Source organism: Miniopterus natalensis, chromosome 9 (genome assembly GCF_054644295.1).
Source record: "Miniopterus natalensis isolate mMinNat1 chromosome 9, mMinNat1.hap1, whole genome shotgun sequence".
Classification (NCBI taxonomy): Eukaryota; Metazoa; Chordata; class Mammalia; order Chiroptera; family Miniopteridae; genus Miniopterus; species Miniopterus natalensis.
In genome coordinates this window covers 75,586,363-75,611,327 of record NC_142089.1, presented here as the reverse complement: position 1 = coordinate 75,611,327, position 24,965 = coordinate 75,586,363, and the positions used below count along the sequence as shown (strand labels likewise).

The 24,965-nt window shown below is 38.9% G+C and overlaps 1 protein-coding gene across 6 annotated transcripts in view; it reads left to right on the top strand.

Moving 5' to 3' along the window:
* The window catches only part of FARS2 (phenylalanyl-tRNA synthetase 2, mitochondrial), a 460,578-nt gene that overhangs the window by 73,090 nt on the left and 362,523 nt on the right, over window positions 1-24,965 (top strand). Inside the window, exon 1 of one of the 6 annotated variants that reach the window (XM_016212997.2) lies at window positions 1,660-1,904. The exons of 4 other annotated variants lie outside the window; for them this stretch is intronic. In XM_016212997.2, coding sequence (XP_016068483.2) covers window positions 1,856-1,904 — 49 coding nt within the window. In that variant the 5' untranslated portion in view covers window positions 1,660-1,855. Of the gene's footprint in view, window positions 1-1,659; window positions 1,905-16,705; window positions 16,724-24,965 lie in introns of those variants that run through there. One more of the 6 variants, XM_016213002.2, reaches the window with a different exon arrangement.

The window sequence follows — 24,965 nt, the reverse complement described above, 5'->3', positions numbered from 1 at the left end:
GGGATTGTGGGAGTGTTGAGGTTCCACATTCTTGTATTTATATTTCCCTTTTATAATGGACCCCTGGCCTCTGTGCCTTGAAGGAGACAAAGTTAGGATAGTGCAAGATTGGTGAGGTGAGAGCATTGCATAGAGAGCAACATTTTGTACTAAGCTTTGTTATATCTGCTTCATCCCCATTAGGTAGATGTTGTCTTTGTTTAGTGTATACTCAAGAATTATTATTATTATTATTTTAAATTTTATTTTTGTTTAAAATATTACAGATGTCCCTTTTTCTCCCCAATGACCCGTTCCACCCTGTCCCACCCCCTCCCCAGTCCCTTTCCCCCATTGTCAGTGTCCTTGGGTTGTGCATATCTGCATATAAATTCTTTGGTTACTCTCTCTCCCTCCACCCACTCGCCCTCCTCCATCCCTCTGACATCCGTCAGTCTCATCTATGCTTTCACGTCATTGAATCTATTCTGTTCATCTGTTTATTAAGTTTTTTAGATTCCACATATAAGTGAAATCATGAATTATTTTTCATCCATGTAGAAATCTGTCATTTAAATAACTTAGGTTTTGAAAGTTATCCTGTTTTTAAAAGAAATCTGGCTGATGTTGGAACTTCCATCTACCACTTTTCCCTCTTCTCTCTTGCCCCCCAAATCCTTCCCACACAATGGCTTATCCTTAGGAAGTCATCAGAGATGTACCATAGGAAATGCTGTAGCACTTTCCCAGGATCATTCATACAGTGTAATTAGATACTTGCTCAACTGCTTAAAGATGTGAATTATGGTAAAAAAAATACAGCTACTCAAAATATGTGATGTGAAGGAGAGCAAATGTCTTTGTTTTTCAGAAGACTTTAAACAGTAATTTATTGTTTTCCATCACTCTGTGGGTTGATGGGGCAGTCCTTCCTGTTGTTATACATAGTTTTGGCTGCTACTCATGCAGCTGATTTCAGGTGGCAGGTAGGCTGGGCTGGAAGTGCAAGTTGGCTTGCCTCACCTGTCTGGTGTCTTGGTGCTTGCTGTTGGCTGGGATAGTTTGGTTCTCCTTCTCATGGCCTCTCAGGAAAGTGTTTTACAATATTTTTAAAATTAATTAATTAATTGATTAATTTTAATCCTCCCTTGAGGATATGTTTTTATTGAATTTAGAGAGATTAAAGGAAGAGAGAGAGAGAGAGAGAAACATTGATGTGAGAGAGAAACGGTACACAGGATGACTCTCCAACCAACTGAGCCACACTGGCCAGAGCAATATTTTTGAATAACCATTGGTGTTGAAGCCTTGTGGTTTTTGTGTTTTTCATATGTGAGGTAAAAATCTTAGTAATTTATTAGTTTTAAAAGTGTCCTTTTAAATTTAAGAAAATAGAGGCCTTTGCTAACTTGAATGAGTGATAATTCATACCTCTGTTTCTGGCTTGCAATTTGAGGGGGTGGTGGTCGCACAATGATGCTTTTATTTGGGGAAAGTACCTATGAGAATAAGTACAACATGTTTGTTCACAAGGCAAGGAAGTCTCAGAATCCTACTTTCTACCCCGTTTCTCCAGAATGGGCTAGTGACTTATAATGCATGGGTTTTTCCTTTACATTTTTCCCTGTCTTTGCAGATGATGTCACAAAGTTCTGCTAACACCCTCTGATAAAATCAGAGGTGTTTAGAACTCACTTTAGTGCACCACTCCTGAGTTGCTGGCTCGCGTCTCCCTGCCCTGGGACCAGCCACCATGGCAGATCCCCTGAGCTGCAGTGTGCTGTGGAATTATGTCCTCTCAGACTGTACCCAGGCATAGGGGACACAGATGCCATTTTGAGTAGGACCTGAGCTTTTTCCAGAGTCAGACTCCTTGATGAGGCCACTGAAGAATCCTGGAAGGTCCCTTGATCGAACATTTCATGGTAGGTTTTTTGACATGTCCTCTAGATTGAGGTGCAAGCCTTTTTGGCACAGACTTTCTGCTTGAATATGACTAGTGCAGTGGCTGGCACATAACAATGCTCAAGAAATAGCATAATTTCTCTTTTCCCTGCAAGGGAGTTACAAAAATAGAACTTGGGGGAAATTTCAGAAGAGAGACCACTGTGTACAGCTGAGGTGGCTGAGGAGTATCTGTGGGTGAGGATGACTTGAGCCAGGTGCTGTCTGCCCGCTGTGGTTCTGGTACTGCTGTGGAAGGAGAGGAGTGACCAAAACAGACACAGCTATGCAACCTGTCTTGCAAGACAAACCGTCAAATAATCGTGTAGATAAATATAAACCTACCTGGCAAGTGACCTAAATGTCCAATGGGGAAGTGGTAAAATAAATGATCATGTATTCTTTTCATTTAATGTAATGTAGTCTTCAAAATTGTTTCAGAGAATCATAAAATGATTGCAGTAACATTGGGTATTTAAAAATGGGGCTATGGAAGTATAATCTATAAAAACAAATGCTTGTTTGCCTATGAATGGGAAAGTTGGTTATATAGCACATTGAACAGGAGTTATACCCAGTGATGAGACTGTGAGGCATAGACCATGCTCTCGTTAAATAGTACTGGTTTTGTCAGGTGGCAAGTATATTTGTTATTTCATTGGATAACATCATGTAACTGTAAACACTTAGATGCTCTGTATGCTGTAACTGAAGAACTGAAGCCTTAACTGTTCTTTGTCTGTTCGTTGTTTCTTTTTGGTTTTGATGGGGTGGAGAAATAAGCTAAATGTCACTGAGGACTGTTCTTGCTTAGTGGGACCAGGTGGTCCTGGTGGAAGCTCATCCCGTGGGACTCCTGGAGATGTGAACTGTGGCATTGAACTCCTTTCAGTGTCTTCCCAAGCAGGATTCATCTTCCTCTGTCCATTGTTTGTTTTTTCTGATATTTTTGAAGAGAAAAACTTGTGTTCAAAGAAAGTCTCAGGAATGCTTCTAGAGATAATGATGGGAGTTTGACTTCTGTGTCTGTACGCCTCTTCATCTGACTAAGCCCTGTGTTATTAATCAGAATCTGGATTTTTGCGGATTATTTCTACTATTTTATAAGTGATGGGTCCCATCTTCTCTAAGATCTACCAAAAACTATGTTTTATTTGAAAGCTTTTCTCTTGGAAGCCACTCCAGTGTTATTACTTTTATTTGTTTTTGTTTTTTAAAGCACCTGTGCATTTTCAAGGGAAAAATTAAAAGTATTTATTATGGAGGTGCTGATAATATAACCATAAGGATAGAATACGGCGTGGAATTTGTCATACAATGTGAAAATTTTAGAAGTTTTCTGTCGAATCTGTGATATTTTTTTCTCTCAAGAAAGTTTTTCTTTCTTTATGTTCTGTTACTTATTTTAAAGACTCACTGGGTCATTTAAGCTCACATAGTTTTCATGGACAGATAATGTTGCATACAGCCTGTCTTTCATGACTTCTTGGACTTACACAATATCGTGCTTTGCACAATAGAGACAACAAGGCTTAGCCTTATGAAGACAGGGTTATTTTTACCTCATGATTTAAAAGATGCTCAAAAGATTTCCTACAGCTTTCCTTACACCCGAAATTATACAAGTAGTGAGTTATGCTTTTCTTATAGACTTTTCATTACGGTCTCTGTTGTGTTACGAATATCTAGGATTGAAAGCAGCTGTTATCCAGAATCTTAACCAGAGTTTCCTGCCAGCCACCTGGGAGGACAGAGCAGAATGACCAGGCTGGTGAAAGTCTCATTACTGCTGGGCCTTAGGGAACAGCTGGCAGGAAGCTGGTCTCACCAAGGACTTTGCACGGCTGAGCCTGGTCCTGCAGCGACAGCAGCCCCTGCTGTACAGGGCTGTACAATTACTCAGAAAAGGGTGAGGATAATGCTATACATCTTTCCTGCTTGAAACTGGTTGGCAGTTTATTCTCTTCACCAGTTAATTTATAATTGATTCCATTTTTTCTTTCCTTACCTGCCAATCACTGCTCTTTTCAGGGATAATTGCACGGAAGAGACTATCATGTTTTACTAAAGTGTTTGTTATAGTTCTTTCTGCTATTATGTGATACTATGGATCCTTCCACCTCTGAACCACCTTCCCTTCCCTTTCTCAGTTCTTCTGCTTCTTGTGTTTTGAATGTGTTGGTGAAGGAGCACTTGAACCATTTTTGTGAAATAAATTTCCATTTACCAACATATGAAGAGTACACATTCAGGGACCCCAAACTGGTATATAATAAACCCTATGCAAGCAGTGTTTGAGAAATTGTAGCTGTTTATCCTGACACTGTGATGAAACGATGAAATCTAGCCTTTCTGCCTTTCTGAGCTTGGCTTACAGCCCGACATGTAATCCGTCTTCTAGAAAGATATTCACTAAGAGTACCGTGTGCAGCTGAAGGAGAGCCAGAGAGGCTCTCCATGGAGAACAGATCACATATTTCCTTTGTCACGTCCCTGCATCCTTAGATTGTCATGTTGAGAGACATGCCATCTTGCAGCAGGAAGGAGTTTGTTAGCAAGCACTGCCAAACATCTGGTTCCTTGTACTTCCCATGTAGCTCACAGGTGCAGATCTCAGGAAATTTGAGATTTTATCAGATACGGCTTTTACTTTCAAAAGTGTTTCTTTAAATTTTGGTTAGTCTTTTTATGTTAAAAAAGAATGTTTCTGTGTTGCTTGGTTACTCCATAGAATCATGGCATATTAATCCTTTCAGATATCTCTTTGTAAGCTGGCAGCTTTTGTAGATGTTTTAAAATCTGGTGTGTTTTTTTTCCTCTTCTGTCCAGGGGAAGAGAAATTGCTGCCCTGGCCCATGTGGCTCAGTTGGTCAGGCATTGTCCTGAGCACCTAGAGGCTGCTGGTTCGATTCCTGGTCTGGGCACGTGCGTGGGTTGTGGCTCCATTCCCGGTAGGGGGCGTGGAGGAGGCAGCCAATCAGTGTTTCTCTCTCTCCCTTTCCCTTCCTTCCTCGCCCTCTAAAAATCAATAATTTTTTATTCTTTTTCAAGGGAAGAGGAATCGCTGAAAACTACGTGCCATAGCATTCGAGGCAAATCTGTTTCCAGCTTGAATCTTGAAGCTATGGAAATTGTCAGAGTGATGCTATATTAATTTTTTGCTCCCTGATGCTAAGTGTACCTAATGAGAATGCTAAATGCTGCCCCTTCTACCACCCAGTGGCAGGCAGGGGCTGGATGGTCCCCACTGCGTTGTCTGCCTCCCTGTGCAGGGACTGGTTTCAGCTGCATCCGGCCTCCCAGCTTCCGGGATACATATAAGCATCACTCAGCTGCTGAAGAGCAGGAGCCACAAGCACTTCTGGTAGGGTGTACAGTCTTCCCACAGCTCAAGCAACAGGTTCCTAAAACACAAGTATCAGAAACGTTTTGCATGTATTTTCAGTCTAGCCATCAAAAAAATTGCCTGCTGTTTTAGGAAGTGCCACATTTTTTGCTTAGTGTTAAATTTATTTCAGTGATTATTTTTCTTATCAAGCATCATAAGAAAGGATGAAATGCAAATGACTAAATGATTTTGATAAATATGTGATGATGAATTAGTTACAAAACAATCATCAACCCAGTAGTAGTAAAGTCAGGAATTGCCAGTTTAAGGGAAAAAGTACAAAGTTTAATAAAAATATGAAAACATTTTAAATATCACAGAAAGTAATAGAAAATGAATAAAAAAGCATACATTTTTAAGCATTAATTGACAAAATCTCACAATACTTAATGTCAGGGAGGAACGGTTGAGGTGACTTCTCACCTACTATCAGGAACATTCACAGGTACAACGTTTTTTGTGTGGCTGTTTGCCTGTATATTTTTACAATTTAGATTACACAGACACCTTTTTTTTTTTTTTTTTGCCATGACAGTTATCTCCTGTCTTATCCTTCTGTAACTGGAGAAACTCCAAAGGAAGGTATCCAGGATTGTTCAGTATGGTGTTATTTTGTGTGACCATCAGTGTAGAGCTTACTGTGCCCCTGTTCTCTCTGATGTGTAACTGGCTCATTTTAGCTCCAGGGAAAGCCCAAGTTATGATGAGGACTGAAAAGACATTTTTTCTGGGCAGAATGATCATGGATTTGAGAGCAGGGGCCTTGGCATATTGTCAGGGGGAACACTTTATTTTCTTTAATCACATATTAACGTCATACACAGGGCCATCCTGGCAACTCTGCAGATGAAGCCTTGCCCACATGGCTGCAGTCCTGGGCTCAGACAACAGCTTTGAGATGCTCCTGGAGGTCCTCATCCAGGGCCAGCAGGGAGCAGAGATTGTCTGGGCCTGGGGCTGCTGGGGAAACAGCCAGGTTTCTCCTTTTTTTTCACTCCTTTACCACCTTTGTTAAAGCCTTGTCACTCCACTCCCTTTAGACACCTGGGCCTGAAGCATATGGGCCACATGGGAGCCCCCATTGTGCTCTCATTCACAGCCACAGTGCTCCACGAGCAGGTGTCAGCAGATGCTCAGAGTAGTGAGTATGGGAGCGGAGCATACAACACAGTTGTGCTGTGGTGACTGGTATCACTGACCTATTGATAGACCCTCTGTATTAATTTATGTATCAGCCTCTGTTTACTAACTTTAATTTCTTGTCTATGAATTCAACTAATTAGTGTAGCTAACCACTGTTTTAGCCAAACTCAGTACTAAGGGCATTACACACATGAAATATTGAGTGATTTGTAAAAACATAATCATGATAATTAATGGTCAGTCAGCTTAGGCTGCTGACAAATGCAGCTGCTCCTTTGCCCTGGTTCCTTTTGCCAGAGTGATATCTCAGTTAACACTCTAAGGAAATTGTGCCTAAGAGTCAGCCAATGTAACTCTCACTATCCACTCCCCCTTCCTCAAAAAAACCAAACCAAACCAACAAACAAAAAAACAAGGAAGGAAAAGAAAGTAAGATTTCTTCACTGTTTTTTATTTAGTAGGCACCATGCAAATGCACAATTTTTCTGTCAGTGAATCTTAAATCTACGTAGTGTGTGAAGGGGGTGAAGGCCACATACAGAAAGGTCCGTTGTGAGTGCTGACTGCCCAGAGGGTCTGCAGTGCGCCCTGCTCTCTGTGTGCCTCAGCTCGGAGATGACTTTCCCCTCCTCTGCTTGCTTACCCTCCTCCTGGGACTGAGGAGGACACAACCTGCCTCACTTGAGAGAAAGTCGTGTTGTTTCCCATTTCATGGGTCCCACTGAGCAATGATATTAACCTGGGCTGTATTGAATAACATACTCCTGGTTTATACAGCTAATTTTTGGTACATTTTGGGAAATTTTTCCCCCTTCAAAGATCAGGCAGGTGGTAGAATAGATCTCTACTTAAAGAGCAGAAGAGGCCTTGAAATTCATGTTACTCTTGGTAGATTACCTTAAAAAACTGAACTTAATAGATTTTAAAATGACCAAATGTTTACCTTTTATACTAGTTAATGTTAAATCCAACATCCATTTATACTAGATTCCAGTATAGAGCAGTATTAAGGGCCTTCCTCTCTGCAAAATGTAAGAAAATAAATTGGGAAGAGACTGCCTATCAGGTTTTTAATAAATTATGTAGGAAAATATTTTAATTTTGGCAGGTCACTCAGTCTCCCTTTCTCACATCCTTCACCCCAAAATTCGCTGTGAGCATCGTTATTTGAGAACACAGTCTAGAGAATGGTGTGGTCTTGCAGAGCAGTCCTGCTGTTCCGTTAGTTTTGAGCATGAATGATATGAAGGTAGGAGGCCCCCGCCTTCCTTTCTACATTAGGATCTTTGTGTCAGTCTGTTCATGGACATTGTCATGTTGTAAAAAATTAACAGCTTAAGATTCAGGTTCTGGCTGAGCTCTCTTCCTAAGAGTTCCTTTAGGATCATGGGGAATATCTGCCTCAGTTTCCTAAGCCAGTCCCTCTGGTGCATCACACCTGTGAAATATACTATATCTACCTCTTTTGATTAGTGTTACTTTGTGATTTTGAAGCGTAATTGATGACGGTGTGTTTTAGGTGTATTGATGCCTCGTATTTTATTTCTTTAGTCTTTCAAGATATGACATGAAGTTGTTAGGAATCCTTTTGTAGTAAGAATGACTTCTAAACCATTCTGCTTGTGAGCACCTTTTCCCCTGCAGCTCCAAGGTCTGGAACTTTGTTCTATGAACCTGAATGTCAACAATAGGGAAGTTTACTTATTGCAGACAAACCCAGTTATGTGCTAAAGAGCTCTTCTTTTCCCCCCTGCTGCTCCCAGACATTATCTTATAAACAAACCTTCACCAGCCAACTTTTGCTGTGGAGGCAGCCATGGTGAAATTAGCCACTCTTGACCTTGATCTGAGGGAATACACTGTCTGAGAAGTTAGAGGGAGGGAGAGCTTCTAGTGCTACCGTCCCAGCTGCAAGGTCAGAACATACCTTTCCAAAATGGTCCTGTTTTATGTAGTGGGTGGATCCTGGTTAGGTAGATTCTAGGGTGGATAGAATCTGGGGTTTGTGCTGTTTCAGTTACCCAGTGGCCTGCTAGATTTCCAACTAATCTAGTGAACATTGTTTCTATGAAAAATGTGTTGTTGCCAACGAACTTATAAAGCAAGTTGAAAGGATGTAATCCTTTTGTTACTTGAAGTAGAGTACTTGGTACAGTATTGTTAAGTTTCTGTAGCATACTAATTTCCAGAATTAGTCATGTGCTTTACCATATTCAGTTTCTTCCAACCTTAGAGTGGTCGTTCAAAATGATGTGAGTGAAATCTAGAATGAACTCACCAGTTTCTTTTTTTTTTTCCCCCTTGACATTACCTTCAATGTGAAAGTCACATATTAAAAGATAGCATGCATTTATTTAATTCTTTAGGATTTATTTTCACATGCATGACTTTAATTTTTTTTGACAGTATTACAGATGTTCCCCCTTTACTTCCCATCCACCCAGCCACCTCCCCCTCCAGGCCTTCACCACACTCTTGTCTTGTCCATGGGCTTTGCATTTATGCCTACATGTTCTTTGGTTAATCTCTTCCCATTACCCTCCACCTCCTCCCCTCTGAGGTCTGTCAGTCTGTTCCATCCATCATGCCTCTGCACCTGTTTTGTTTGTCAGTTTATTTTGTTCATTAGATTCCACATATAAGCAAGATCATGGTTACATATGTCTTTCTCTGTCTGGTTTATTTCGCTTAGCATAATAATCACCAGGTCCATCCATGCTGTCTCAAAGGGTAAGAGTTCCTTCATTTTTTTTTACAGCCACATGGTATTTCATTGTTTAAATGTACCACAGCTTTTTTATCCACTTATATACTGACTTGGGCTGTTTCTAGATCTTGGCTATTGTAAATAGCACTGATATGAACGTAGGGGTGCATACATTCTTTCTGGCTGGTGTTTCAGGATTCTGAGGATGTTTTCCCAGAAGTGGGATCGCTGGGTCAAAAGGCAGTTCTATTTTTAATTTTTTGAGGAAACTCCACTCTGTTTTCCATAGTGGTTGCACCAGTCTGCATTCCCACCAGCAGTGTGCCAGGTTCCCCTTTCTCCACACCCTCACCAGCACCTGTTTATTGATTTATTGATGGTAGCCATTCTGGCAGGTGTGAAGTGATACCTTATTGTGGTTTTAATTTGCATCTCTCTGATGATCAGTGACTTTGAACATTTTTTCATATATCTCTTGGCCATCTGTATGTCCTCTTTGGAGAAGTGTCTAGTCATGTCCTTTGCCCATTTTTTAGTTGGATTGTTTGTCTTCCTTGTGTTGAGTTGTATGAGTTCATTATATGTTTTGGAAATTAATCTCTTATCAGATGTATCATTGGCGAATATGTTGTCCCATACAATGTGTTACCTTTTGATTTTGTTGATGGTTTCTTTTGCTGTGCAGAAGTTTTTAGTTTGATGTAGTCCCATTTGTTTATTTTCTCCTTTGTTTCTCTTGCCTTAGCAGATGTATTGGCGAAAATTCTGCTACGTGAGATGTCTGAGATTTTACTGCCTATGTGCTTTTCTAGGACTTTTATGGTTTCATGACTTACACTTAAGTCTTCTGAGTTTATTCTTGTGTATGGTATAAGTTGGTGGTCTAGTTTCATTGTTTTGCATGTACCTGTCCAATTTTCCCAGCACCATTTATTGAAGAGACTCTCTTTACTCCATTGTATATTCTTGCCTCCTTTGCCAAATATTAATTGACCATAATGGCGTGGGTTGATTTCTGGGGTCTCTGTTGGTTTCATTTATCTATATTCCTGTTCTTGTACCAGTACCAGGCTGTTTTGATTAAAGTGCCTTTGTAGTATTATTTGATATTTGGTATTATGATCTTTCCAACTTTGTTCTTCTTTCTTAATATTATTGAGGCTATTGAGGGTCACTTTTGGTTCTATATAAAGTTTTGGAATATTTTTTCTAGATCTCCGAAATATGCCATTGATATTTTAATAGGGATTGTGCTGAATCTGTAGATTGCTTTGGGTGGTATGGACATTTTAATGATGCTAATTCTTCCAATCCATGAACACAGCGTATACTTCCACTTGTTTGTATCTTCCTATATTTCTTTTTTCAATATCCTATTGTTTTCTAAGTACAGGTCTTTTACCTCTTTGGTTAAATTTATTCCTAGGTATCTTTTTTTAATTAAAATTTTTTTGTTGTTGTTGCAATGGTAAAGGATTTTTTTTAGTTTCTCTTTCTGAGAGATCATTATTGGTTTATAAAAATGCCATCAATTTCTGGATGTAATTTTGTATCCTGCCACTTTGCCAAATTCATTTATTAAATCTAGCAGTTTTTTGTATGGAATCTTTAGTGTTTTATATGTATATTACAATGTCATCTGTGAATACTGACAGTTTCATTTCCTCCTTTCTATTTTGGATGCCTTTTACTTTTTCTTCTTGTCTGATCAGTGTGCCTAGGACTTCCAGTACTATGTTGAATAAGAGTGGTGAAAGTGGGCATCCTTATCTTGTTTCTGTTCTTAAGTGAAACACTTTTAGTTTTTGCCCATTGAGTATGATGTTAGCTGTAGGTTTGTCGTATGTAGCCTTTATTATTTTTGAGGTATGGTCCCTCTGTTCCCACTTTGAGAGTCTTTGTCATAAATCGGTGCTGAATTTTATGGAATACCTTTTTTTTAATCGAAGATATATTCAGTGATGTCAGTGGGGTTTTAAAGTCTTCTACTATTGCTGTCAATCTCTCCCTTAAAGCCCACCAAGAGTTTTTTAAATATATATTCAGGTGCTCCTATATTTGGCGCATATATGTTTACAAGGGTTATATTTTCTTGTTTGATTGATCCCTTTATTATTATGTAGTGTCATTCTTGTCTCTTTTTATGGCCTTTGTTTTGAAGTCTGTTTTGTCAGATATTGCTACTGAAGTTTTTTTTATTTCCATTTCCTTGGAATAATTCTTCTTTCAGTTTACTTTCAGTCTGTGAATCTCTTGTTCTGAGGTGGGACTTTTGTAGACAGCATATATATGGGTCATGGTTTCTTATGCATTAAGCCACCCTTTGTCTTTTGATTAGAGCATTTAATCCATTTACATTTAAGGCTCTTATTGATAGGTACTTATTTATTCCCATTTTTATTTATTTTTACCCATGTTCCTCTCTCTGTTGATTTCTTCTTCTCAAAGCAGTCCCTTTAACATTTCTTGCAATACTGTTTTAGAGGTAATGTACTTCTTTTGTCTTTTTTTGGTCTAGGGAGCTCTTTATTTTGCCTTCAATTTTAGATGATAGCCTTCCTGGATACAGTAGTCTTGGATGCAGGTCCTTGCTTTTCATTACTTTGAATACTTTATGCCACTACCTTTTGTCTTGAAGTGTTTCTGTTGAGAAATCAGCTAATAGTCTAATGGGAGCTCCCTTGTAGGTAACTTTCTGTCGTTCCCTTGCTGCCTTTAAGATTCTATCTTTGTCTTTAATGTTTGCCATTTTAAATATGATGTGTTTTGGAGTGGGTCTCTTTGTGTTTACCTCGATTCGGACTCTCTGTGCTTCCTGAACTTGTGTGACCTTTACCTTAATACTTAGAGAAGTTTTCTGTCATTATTTCTTTAAACAGGTTCTCTATTCTTTCCTCACTTTCTTCTCCTTCTGTGTTCCCTATGATGTTGTTATGTTTCATGTTGCCCCAAAGTGCCCTTAAACTAATCTCCTGCTTTTCAATTCTTTTTCTTTTTGCTGCCCTAATTGTTTTTTTCTACCTTGTCTTCCAAGTCACTAATTCAATCCTCTTCTTTATCCAATCTACTTTTAATTCCTCCCAGTGTATTTTTTTTTTTTTTTTTTTAATATGTCTTTGATTTCAGAGAGAGGAAGAGAGAAGGAGAGAGATAGAAATATGAATGATGGGAGAGTCATTGATCAGCTGCCTCCTGCATGCCCCCGGGGGATTGAGCCCACAACCCGCTCATGTGCCCTGACCAGGAATCAAACTGTGATCTACTAGATCATAGGTCGATCCTCAACCTCTGAGCCACACTGGCCAGGATCCCAGTGTATTCTTGATCTCAGATAGGGCATTCTTCATTTCCAACTGGTTCTTGTTCATGTTTTCTGTTTCTTTTTTCACACTGTTGTTGTTCCCACTAAGTTTCTTGTAATTCTCACTAAGTTTTATGAACATCCTTATAACCACTATTTTGAACTCTGTATTTGATAAATTGCTTGCTTTTATTTTATTTAGCTGTTTTTCAGGAGATTTCTCCTTTTATTTAATTTGGGTTTTTTTGGTCTCCCCATTTTATCTGCCTCTGTGTTTATTTCTATGTATTAGATAGAAGTGTTATGCATTTCAGTCTTTGTGGGATGGCCTTATGTAGTAAGAGTACTGTGGGACCCAGTGGCGTAGACTCCTTGATTTCCTGAGCTGGATGCTGTAGGAATGTTCTTTGTGTGGACTATGTGGACCTCCTGTTGTACTTGTGTCTCGATTACTATTGGGCACGTCTGTGTGTACAATCAACCCTCAGGCTAGCTGAGTGTGAGGCTCAACTCTGACCATGTCATGCAAGTTTTTGTACAGTCACTGTCAGAACAAAACAAGACAAAACAAAGCAAAAGAAAAAACAAGACAACAACACAAAAAACCTCAACAACATCAACAAAAAGAGTTGGAAAAACAAAGAATAATAATAGCCAAAATAATAAAAGAAGAGATACTATATGAAAGGAAAGAATAATAAGAAGATAAAAGTAAAAGAAAAAAGAAAGAGAAAACAATGGTTAGGAAAAGAAAACCAGAAGAAAAGTAAAACAAGAGGAAGGGTAGAAAATAGAAAAGGAAAGAGAGAAATATACAATATTAAGGAAAAAAGAGAAGAAAAAAGAAAATATACAACAGCAAAAAACATAAAAATAAAGTAAAATAAAAAAATAAAGATAAAAATGAAGCTTGCTGGATCCTGTTCTGATGGTTTCCGAAGTCTGCCACTTGGTTCGATGATTCCTGGCCTCCTGGCATCCTGTCCACAGCTATAGGCGATCCATAGTATGTGGCTGCCTCTGTAGGGCTTGGCTTGTAGAAGGTGCAGATTCAGGGACTGCGGGAGTAAATGACACTCCTGATCACTCTAACTCTAAGTCTTGAACCCTTAATGAACAAAGTTTCCTCAGAGTCTTCTGCAGAGACCTTTCCGAAACCAGCTCACAAAGGAGGAGGTAATGTTGATTTTTATTAAAATCCTGGTTTTCGGGCTCTCCTGACATCGGCTCCACTGCTGACACACAGTAGTGGGGACACCTGATGCTGCTGGCGACAGGCACATTCCTGAGGGATGCTGCACTTGGAGACTCCGTCCTAACTGCCATTAGCAGGGTCTCTTCATCGATTGTCATTATTGTACTGCCATGGTTGAGGTGCCTGTGTTTTTACTCACAGTATTTTTGATACCAAATAAATACTAATTCTTCTACTATCTGACACCAACTGGGTTTTCCTACAATTAAATTCAATTCTGCACTTACTATCCAGATTTGGCTTAGACTCCGCAGGTAAAGGACTCATTCTCACCTGTCTTCTCCCAACTTCAGATGCTAGATTGGCTCACAGAACTCAGGAAAATACATTACTTAATGTTATTGGTGTATTATGAAGGACATCACTCAGGAAAAGCTGAATGGAAGAGATGCACAGAGTGGTGATTGGAAAGATTGTAGGGTGGGGCAGTTGAGCTTCTTAGGGTATGCCATCATCCCAACACCTGGATATATTCACCAACCTGAATGTTCTGTGAACCCCATCGTTTAGGAATTTTTTTAACGTATGTTTTATTATGTAAGCATGATTACAGCCAATACAGGGATATGGATTACAAGAAAATTCAGAGACATCTCATCAAAGGAATTTCATGTTCATTAACTGACCCCTTTGGATTATGCCTTCTGGCTCTCCTGGAGATATTAATTCATTCTATTCAGATGGGGTAGTTAGATCTGCCTAGTAAGAGCATGCAAGCATTTGAATAAGCTTGGTAACTTTTAAAGATCGTACAAATGTTAGTATTGTAGGAAACATTAAGCCAACACATGTTGATTAATTATCGTATTCCAAATATACTTTGGACTGTTACTTCTTAAGGACTGTGAAATTTTCAGGTTTATTCTTAGGGCATCTTTGGATAAAAGATTTAATTTTCTCTCTTATTTTGCTTGGCTGATTTAATCATGGTATTCTTCATTTTAATGTCACCTTTTTTCAAGGTGTGTTTGCTAGACTAATGATTTGTAGTTGTAAGGTGCTTTGTATTTATATACTGATAATGTGAGATTCACCAGAGTCATGTTTCAAATCTTCTTGGAGCACTTAAATATCCTGCTTCCCCTGAGTACAGGGTTCCATGTTATACCTGTTATATTTCTTCTTATTTCTGGCCACAGAGAAGGCCTTAAAAAATAGCATTCACCTGGTGGCTGGGATTTCCTTTTATCTTACCTGGAAGGTTAACTTTACTGGCATTCATCTCTATTTCTTTTTGGAATATTAGACCTGGTAGTGGAATATCAAAGGTTAGATACAAGGAATGACATATATAAGGGAGAACTGAGGATTAGGTGGCCTAGGATCACATTAGTTTTTACTAGGTCAATATGGGTTAAGTCTAAAGAAAGTATGACAGAACTGGACCATGAAAAGAGGTATAGGTAATATTCCCAAGTGGTCATGGCATATTTCAGAGCACACTTGCTGCTGCTTAGGGTTTAGTGCCACTCCTTTATAGTCACTGGTTTTAAAGGGGGCATTACTCTGAACCCCTTTGTCCAACATTACATATGTAATTTATGATCTCAGAGGGAACTTGTATGAGGATGTATGCATGGTTTAGTGAAATCATCTTCAGTTTCTTCAGCCCTTATGTGCCAATTACTTTGTAATGACTTCAGATGCTACATTATTTCATTTAGTTTTCACAGAACTTTATGAAATGGATTTTTTTTTATCCCTATTTTCAGACAAGAAACTGCAGTCCTGAGAGGTAACATGAATTGCTCAGGCTCCAGGTTAGATTTGGAAGGTACTGGAGCTGGGATTCAAACCCAGGGCTGTGTCACTGTGGTAACCTGTTATGGACACTGAGCACCTACTATGTAGCAGGCACTGGACTGGGTACTGGAAATGCAAAGAAAAATTAAACTGCCCTCCTCTTAAGGAAGATAATACATTATCTTCATTGGAATGCTAAGGAGATTCCAAAATGACTTAATTAAAAGCACTGCATAAATGCATTACATTATATTAGGTTGGAATGTTTTCCTGCCAACATGAAGTGCCAAGAATCAATAGAAGACGTATATGGTTATGAAAAAGAAATGAGCAGAGCCATGGAAAGGCTAATTGAAAGCATGGAATGTTAAGAAACCTCCAGATTTATTTATGTGAAGTTTGGAAGATGCTACTCTAGCAGTTTCTGGGCTGGTTTTGATGATTGATGATATACCGAAAATAGCTGAGCTACTCAGATGAACTCGAGTTGCTTTATTGAATCCATGCTTTCTCAGACAATGCTACTTTCAGTGCACCTGAAGCACACACCTGTGCTGTGTTGGGTGTAGGGTGTTTTAGAGTCAGAGAGGAAGTGAAGCAAACAAGGGCTATATGATGTGGCTTCTACACCATTTCTCAGTACACCACCTATGATGTTGTGCCAGAGCACCTTGTGATGTGCGAAGAGCCAGTAGGGGCAATGCTCATGCTTGGAAAGATGGTTAAAATCAAGACCAGGGGTGAGCTGTACTGAAAACATAGGAGTCAGGACTAAGGAAAACAGAACAGTGTTACAAATGTGCTTTTACTTCGCAAAATGAGTAATTCTTAGTTGACCCGGCCCTTAGGTTTATAGGCGAGGAATGTTATACTAATATTGTTTCTTATGTGGCTTCTTGAATTCATTCCGAAATACTTTAGTTTTGTATTGGTAACTTCTAAAATGTACCATTCTGCTTTTTGGATTGCCTAGGCACTTTTGATCACCAAGTACTGTTTGATGGAATCATGTCAGTAAAATTAGAGAAAACGAAAAGATGTGCTTGGGAGCCATTAATATCTAAGTGATACTATATATTTTGATTTTATCCGAAATAGATAGGAAAGGGGGAAAAATAAATTTGTGTATATATGTCTGTGTGTGTGTGTGTTGTATATACACACACATATGAAATCAACCTCATTTCCTCTGTAGCATTTATAACCATTTTGATTTTTGCAGATGAAGAAATTGTGGTTTCAAGATATGAAATGACTTGCTAGGTAAGACAGAGTTTGAATTTGAACCTAGGACTTTTCCCTCCCAAACTCTTGTTTTTGCTGGACTATGCTGCGGTCTCTGCCTTGAAATGACTGGATTGCTGTTCTCAGCAAGATTGTGAAACTGATGGTGAAGCTGTAGTGTTGTTTTGATTTACTTATTTTGAGCACCACAATTATATTAAGTAGATATTTTCAAGAGAATCCTAGTATAACTTTATTTTAGTAAAGCTCTCTGGCAGTAGAGAAATAAAGTGGTTTGATCATGCATGGCATTACGGAGTGCAGGGGGTGTGAATCTAAAACGTGTGTAAGAAAAGCCCGGCCTGGCTAGGTTTTGAGCCTTTTTGAAAGGAAACGTGTAATCACTTAGAGTAGAATGGCTGGTCTCTGTATAATTGGTATGGTTTTTTTTTTTTTAATCTTCACTCAAGGATATATTTTTTATTGGTTTTAGAGAGAGAAGAAGGGAGAGGAAGAGAGAAAGGGGGAGAGAGAGAGACAGGGAGGGAGGGAGGGGGAGAGAGAGAGAGAGAAACATCGATTGGATGCCTCCTGAGTGGTGATCATACCCGCTACTGGGTATATGCCCTGACTAGGAATCAGACCCGTCCGTGACCTTTCGGTGTACGGGGTGATGCTCCAGCCAACTGAGCCACGCAGGTCAGGGCTATGTATAATTATACATAGAAATCCTTTTTGGGAACCGCTGCTTGTGAAACTGTTACTTGTTTGTTGTGCTTCCCTCGTCTTGACTGGCCTATGGCATCTTGAGCAGTCCCTAGCCAGGTGTTAGAATGACAACGTACCACGTAAGTGTCTGGGTTTTGACTTTGAACTCCGGCCTCGTCACCTTGTTTGCTCGACACGTCATCTGCTGTGTATTCCCTGTTCCCTTCTGGCTCTCAGACCGGACTAATCAGTGAGCATCCAGTTGGAGCCTCACCCCTCCATGCATGCCTTCCCAGCCCTCCTCGCACTGCTTCTCCTCCTTGCCTCTGTGGGACGTTAGGGCTGGCCTCCTGTTAATCCTATTTTCTTCTGTAAGTGTATTTCTTACTCCTATATTGTGAATATCCCAGTGCCTCAGCTTCACGCTGTTAAAGTCTTTGATGTCATGGATGGTGCTAAACAACAGTATTTTGTGCAAAGCAGGACTTTAAAGAATCGTCTTCTTCATTATTTAGTGTAACTTTATTTTAGTAAAGCTCTCTGGCGGTGGAGAGGTAAAATGGTTTGATCATGCGTGGGCTTACAGAGTGCAGGGAGCGTGACTCTCGTGGGACTCGGTGGAGGAGTGCTCGTGCCCTCCTGCTTGGGAGATCCATTTGGCAGTGTATGTTCAAATTTTAAAAATGCATTAAACTGTTTGACATTGCAATTCAACTTTTGGGAGTTTATCCTAAAAATGCTAGTATGTGTATGCAAATGTGTATAAGAGTGCTCGTTATAGATTTATCCATTTTACCAAAATATTGGAAAAATTTTAAATATTTGTCAATAGGGAAATGGCTTAATATATTGTGGAGCTTTCATCTGATGGAATACTGTGTACCATTTAAAAGAACAAGGTAGATCTATATGCATTACTGGATTTTATTGTATACCATCAGTGTAAGTTCTTAACTGATTAGAATAAGTTGCAGAATGGTATGCTAACATTTGTGTAAAAATTAAATTTGTCAGAGAGGGGTGTGTGTGTGTGTGTTTGTACTTACAAATATAGAATTATATAGTGTATGAGGGAAACATGCCTATAGGGAGGTACAGAGGTCATGGAAGTTTACTTTTCACTGTTTACCTTTCTTTTTCCTTTTTTGGTTTTGTTAATTCTCACCTGAAGATATTTTTTCCATTGATTTTTGAAGAGAGTGGAAGGGAAGGAGAGGGAGGGAGAGAGAAACAGAGAAATATCAATGTGAGAGAGACACATCAGTTGGTTGCCTTTTGCACATCCCCGACTAGGACTGGGGATCAAACCTGTAACCCAGATACATGCCCCCTTGACCAGGAGTTAAACCTTCAACCCTTCCATGCGTGGGCAGACTCTGTCCACTGAGCCACACAGACCAGGGCTGTTTACCTTTTATAACATTTGAATTTTATTGCCATATATATGATTTATCTCTGAAAAATATTTTTTTAAATCCTCACCTGAGGATATATTTATTGACTTTAGAGAAAGGAAGGGGGTGGGAAAGAGAGAGAAACATCAATGTGATGGAGAAACATCAATGTGATGGAGAAACATTAATTGGCTGCCCCTCATATGCGCCCCAATGGGGAACTGAACCTGCAACCTAGGTATGTGCCCTGACTGGGAATTGAACCTGCAACCTTTTGGTTTACGGGTTGAGGCTCCAGTTAACTGAGCCACACCAGCCAGGGCAGATTAATTTTTAAAAGTCTGATAGTACAGACTTAAAATTTCCAAATCTATTGATTTAGCAGTGGTAGGTGAGATAATGTGTCTAAAGAGCCTACCAGAGTTCCTGAGGTAATGAGTATTCCATAAGTTATACGAGTGGTGGTCATGGTGGAGGTGTGGTGGGGTAATCATGAAGGTGTCAGAACTGTGCGTTGAAGAACGATTAATGGCAGAGAATAGGAAATGTTCTGTCCCTGTCTCACTCTAAACTGGGGGAATCTGAGTAATCTTAGAGAGGTGGTTTAAAGTGTGAAATATTTTGTAGATCTGGAGCTTTGCTTTAAAAATTGTGAAATTTTTCTGTCTTCTCTTTTATAATATTTTCCTATTTCTTTGAACATAAAATAATTGTGAATTACTTAATATCAAGAAAATAATTTAAGCCCGGCCGGGCATGGCTTAGTGGTTAAGCATCAACCTAGGATCCAGAAGATCAGGGTTCGATTTCCAGTCAGTGCACATGCTTGGGTTGTGGGCTTGATCCCCAGTTGGGGACATGTGGAGGGCAGCCAATCAATGACTCTGTCATCATTGATGTTTCTGTCTCTCTCCCCCTCTCCCTTCTTCTCTCTGAAATCAATAAAGATATATTTAAAAAAAAAATATATATATGCTTAAAAAAATTTAAAAAACAAATGTATCTCTCCAGGAGAAAAGAAATTATTCAATCAAAATTTGCAGTGTTGACAGATAAGCCATGTTTATCTTGTGGTGATGTGGCACTCTTGTCCTTGTCACCTAGTTCCAGGTGTATATAAGCTGTATTTCAAGAAGCAAAGCTTTCTATTTATAAATTAAGGTTAAGATTCTCTAATGCCTACTGATGATTTCTCTGATAATTTAATGACTTATGCAGTTGATGGAATTGAATTTGGCTTCTAAGTCATGTGACTTTTGTCATTTGACCTGTGAGAGCATCAGTTCCCTGACATGTGTGACCATTCTGTAATAAGGTGTAGTTGTTCAAAATTTTTACTTCCAAGTCACTATCCTCTCACTTCTGGAGTTTTTACTGCCTTAAGTGACTCATACATTTGCAGATTCCTTGTGTACTGAAAGTGCAATAGAAAAGGAAAACGAAAGAGCCTCTAACTCCCTTTTTATTTTCTTTTGGAATTTGATTTTTACTAGTGTATGCTATTTGATGGAATGACTTTGCCCATTTTCGATTTCGTTATTTTTTAGGATATCTTGTGAATTGGTGGTGAAGGAGCCTTTAGTCAGACAATCAGGAATTTCAGATGTATTTGGGAAGCTTGATACATATAGCTTTTATTATTCAAAGCATCTAAATGAGTGGGAAACCATTTGCTCAACAGTATTTTTTGAATATATACTCACTCTGTTGCTATATAATAATTAATACAAACTTAGTGGCTTAATTCAACACCATATGCTTCTAGGGCCTCCCACAGTCCCCTGCCACATGGCACCTTCAATAGATAGTTCATATCTTAGCTCTTTGCTTTTTTAAGGCCTGTGGGAAAATCTCTCATACTTTCAGTCCTGAGCTCAGGGAAAACCTAAGTATTCTTTTAAAGGGTTCCCTTGATTGAACCAGTTGCACTCAAGAAAATCTCCATTTTGATGAACTCAGAGTTAACTGATTAAGGACCTTAATTATATCTGCAATATCCTTTCACCTTTGCCATATAACATAACATAGCCATGGAACTGATAGCCGTCATATCATAAGTCCTTTCTATACTCAAGGGAAGATGATTATACGAGGATGTGGTCATTGGGAGCCATCTCATGTTAGAGAGAGACTTAGAAGTAACTTACAGTAAGTTATTAAAGGATCATTTTGGCAACTGTGTGGAAAGTAGACTCTAGGGGTGTAACGATGGAAACAGGGAGACCAGTTGGAAGCAGTTGTAAAATTTTAAGTGAGAGATATTGGTGGCTTACATCAGGGTAGCAGTGGAAGTAGGTAAAAAGGTTGGTATCAAGATTGTTTTGAAGACACAGCTAATGAAACTTGCTTATGGGTTCTATGTGGAGTGTGAGAAAAAGATAAATCAAGGATGACTCCAGGGCTAGTGACATAACCCATTAGAAGAATGAAGTGAGGGAGAGCCAACTGGAGGGGCGGTGCAAAATCAGTAACTTAGTGTTCAATGCATTAGCTTTGAAATAACTACTAGATACTGAAGTAGAGATGCTAACTAGACAGTAGGTTAATAGGTTTGGTGTTTAGTGGAAGAGGTTAATAGGTTTGGAGTTTAGCTCGAGATATAATGAGAAAGTTTCAGTTTATACATGATATTTACAGTTATGAGGTGGATCAGATCACCTAGGGTGTAAATGTAGTTGTATAAGAGGAGTGGCTTGAGGACTGCGTTCTGGGGTAATTTGATATTTAGAGCTTGGGTAATGGGCAGGAACAATAAAGAAGGGCTAGTGAGATAAGAGAAGACCAGGTGATGAGCTGAATGCTGGGACAAAGACAGATGCCATATTATTTCGCTATATGTAAAATCTAAAATTCAAAATAAATGAATAAAACAGAAACAAATTTATAGATATAGAGAACATTTTTGATGGTTGCCAGATGGGAGGGGGTCCGGGTAGGAGTGAGAAGGGGGAAGGGATTAAGATGTGCAAATTGATAGTTATAAAAACAGTCCTGGGGATGTACAGTACAGCATCGGGAATATAGTCAGTACTGTAACAATCATGTATGGTGCCAGGTGGGTACTATTATTGGGGGATCACTTTGTAAGTTATGTGAATGTCTCATCACTATGTTGTATACCTGAAACCAGCACCATATTGTATGTCAATTGTAACTGAAAAATAAAAAATAAAATAAAAAAGAAAAGAGAAAAGAAGGGAACAACTTTGCTAAATGCTGCTGGTTGTTCAAGAGAAATGAATGCCGAGGGCCTGCCGCTGGTGTTACTGATGCGGAGGTTCTTGCTGAACTAGCCAGGAGCAGTTGCGGTAGAGGCCATGCCTCATTGGAATAGGTTAGAGAGGGTGGGAGAGAGGGGCTAGAGATATCAAAATACAGCGCTGCCGAGGTGTTTCGTGGGGAAAGAGTAAAGATTAATGGCTGGTAGCTAAAGGAGGAGGTGGGATTAAGAGATGGATTAAAAAAAGAAAAGAAAATATAATAATTTGTATGATTGTGTGAATAAAGCCTAAATAGTTAGGAAAAAATAGGAAAGTCTAGCTTCCCAGGCCACCAAAAAACAAGAGGGCATTTAAAATTTAATTTTTTACTTTCTACTTGTTAGTCTTATTATGACTCTGTGGCATTACTGTTTTTATTTTATTTTTTTACCCACATCATTACATCTGAATGGAAGCCATAGATAGTTATTCTCTGGCTACCTTTCAGGTCCCAGTAATCCAGTGAGTCCTTTCTTGGAGGAACAGTTCCATCTTCCTCCTGCTCCTTTGCCTTCTGTCTTGTAGTTAGGAGCTTACAAGCAAGGCTGACCGTTGCAGTGGTTATTTGTGGTTTGATTTATTTCCGTTTTTACCACATGGATTTTTGCTTATGATTCAAAACTAATTTCCTTGGATGTACTTTATTTTGAAAAGTAACTGAAAGTAAATGTGAATTGCCTTTGACCACATTTTTTCATGAACGAGGAGTGGAGTAGAAAAACATCTAACTTACAAGTGCTTCGTCTCTCTATATCCTTATGGATCTTGGAATTCTCTGCTATAACCATGAGCAATTATCAATAGCTTGTGAATAGCCAGAATAGGTGTCACAAAGCCTGTACAGTCTGCTCATAGGAGGGAAGCCTAGAAAAAAATGCAAAAAAGATACTGCCCAAGAGTTGTGGGTTCTAGTCCTTTCCCACCACAGACTGATGTCCACTTTCATTCACAATGCATTCCTGAGAAGGGTTTGACTTTAACGTACAGCAGTTACACCTGTGGTTTATATAATCCCAGAGAACTAAAACATAAATCTGTATTTTTATGTTCAGCTGTTATGCAGTGTATATATATTTTAAAACAACATTAAGAATGTGTTAAACTGGAATGTAAATAGATTTATAAATTAGTAATTTCGTAGCTCAGGTATTGCTTTTGTCAGTAATGGTACTGTCTATAATCAGTAAAATGTATTCTTTTAATACATATTTTTTTATTGTTGACAGTATTACAGATGTCCCCCATTTTCGCCCTTTTACACCCTTCTGCCCAGCTCTTGTTCTCACCCCATGCCTCCACCACACTTATTTTCTGTGTCGATGGGCTATGCATATATGTCAGTCTGTTCCATGCCTCCAAGTCTCAGGTCTAATTTTGTTCATTAAATTCCACAAATAAGTGAGATCATGTGGTATTTGCCTTTCTCTGTTTGGCTTATTTCACTTAGCATAATAGTCTCCAGGTCCTATTTCACTTAGCATAATAGTCTCCAGGTCCATCCATGCTCTCTCAAAGGGTAAGAGATCCTTCTTCTTTACAGCTGCATAGTATTCCATGGTGTAAATGTCCCACAGCTTTTTTATTCATTCGTCTACTGCTGGGCACTTGGGCTGTTTCTACATCTTAGTTATTGTAAATAATGCTGCTATGAACATAGGGGTGCATATATTATTTCTGACTGGTGTTTCAGGGTTTTTAGGATATATTTCCAGAAGTGGGATCACTGGGTCAAATGGCAGTTCCATTTTTAATTTTTTGAGGAAACTCCACTCTGTTTTCCATAGTGGCTACACCAGTCTGCATTCCCACCATCAGTGTACTAGGGTTTCCCTTTTCTCCATACCTTCACCAGCACTTGTTGTTTGTTGATTTATTGGTGGTAGCCATTCTGACAGATGTGAGGTAATATCTCATTGTGGTTTTAATTTGCATCTCTCTGATGATTAGTGACTTTGAGCATTTTTTCATATGTCTCATGGCCATCTGTATGTCCTCTTTGGAGAAGTGCCTGTTCATGTCCTTTGCCCATTTTTTGATTAGATTGTTTGTCTTCCTTTTGTTGAGTTGTATGCATTCTTTATATATTTTGGAGATGAACCCTTAGTTAAATGTATCATTGGCAAGTATGTTCTCCCATACAGTAGGCTCCCTTTTCATTTTGATGGTGGTTTTTTTTTCTGTGCAGAAGCTTTTTATTTTGATGTAGTCCCATTTGTTTATTTTCTCCTTTGTTTCTCTTGCCTTAGGAGATGTATCGATGAAAATTCTGCTACGTGAGATGTCTGAGATTTTACTGCCTATGTTACCTTCTAGTCTTACATTTCAGTCTTTCATCCATTTTGAGTTTATTCTTGTGTATGATGTAACTTGGTGGTCTAGTTCTTTTTGCATGTGTCTGCCCAGTTTTCCCAACACCATTTGTTGAAGACACTGTCTTTACTCCATTGTATGTTCAGTAAAATGTATTTTTAATACTATTAGAAGTAAGGAGTTATCAGTGATGGTTTGGAAGGGGCAGAGCGGAAACTGATGATGTAAAGTTTTATTTTATCTTGTCCTTTTTTTTATTATTAAGGAACTAGCTACCCTATCTTGATAAATGACTCTGTAGAAGATATATATACCTGTGAACAGACCCAGAACTCCCTTTCTGTATTTGAGTTCCTAGAATGTTCTTCTGATGCTAGTTTTTTTTTCATATTTTTATGATCTTTTAAAATTTTCAATCACTTCCCCTCATCAATTTTTTAGACATTGTGGTCTTGGTATTTGAGATAACTTTACTTTTTTCCCTCTTACCTTTGCACACTGAGTTGATCAGCTTATGTCATATAATTGTCCAGTGGACAGTGAGTCATTGCTTTTATACACTTAATTATTTCCTTCTTTGTCTCAGTTGTATTGTTAGTATCAGCAATT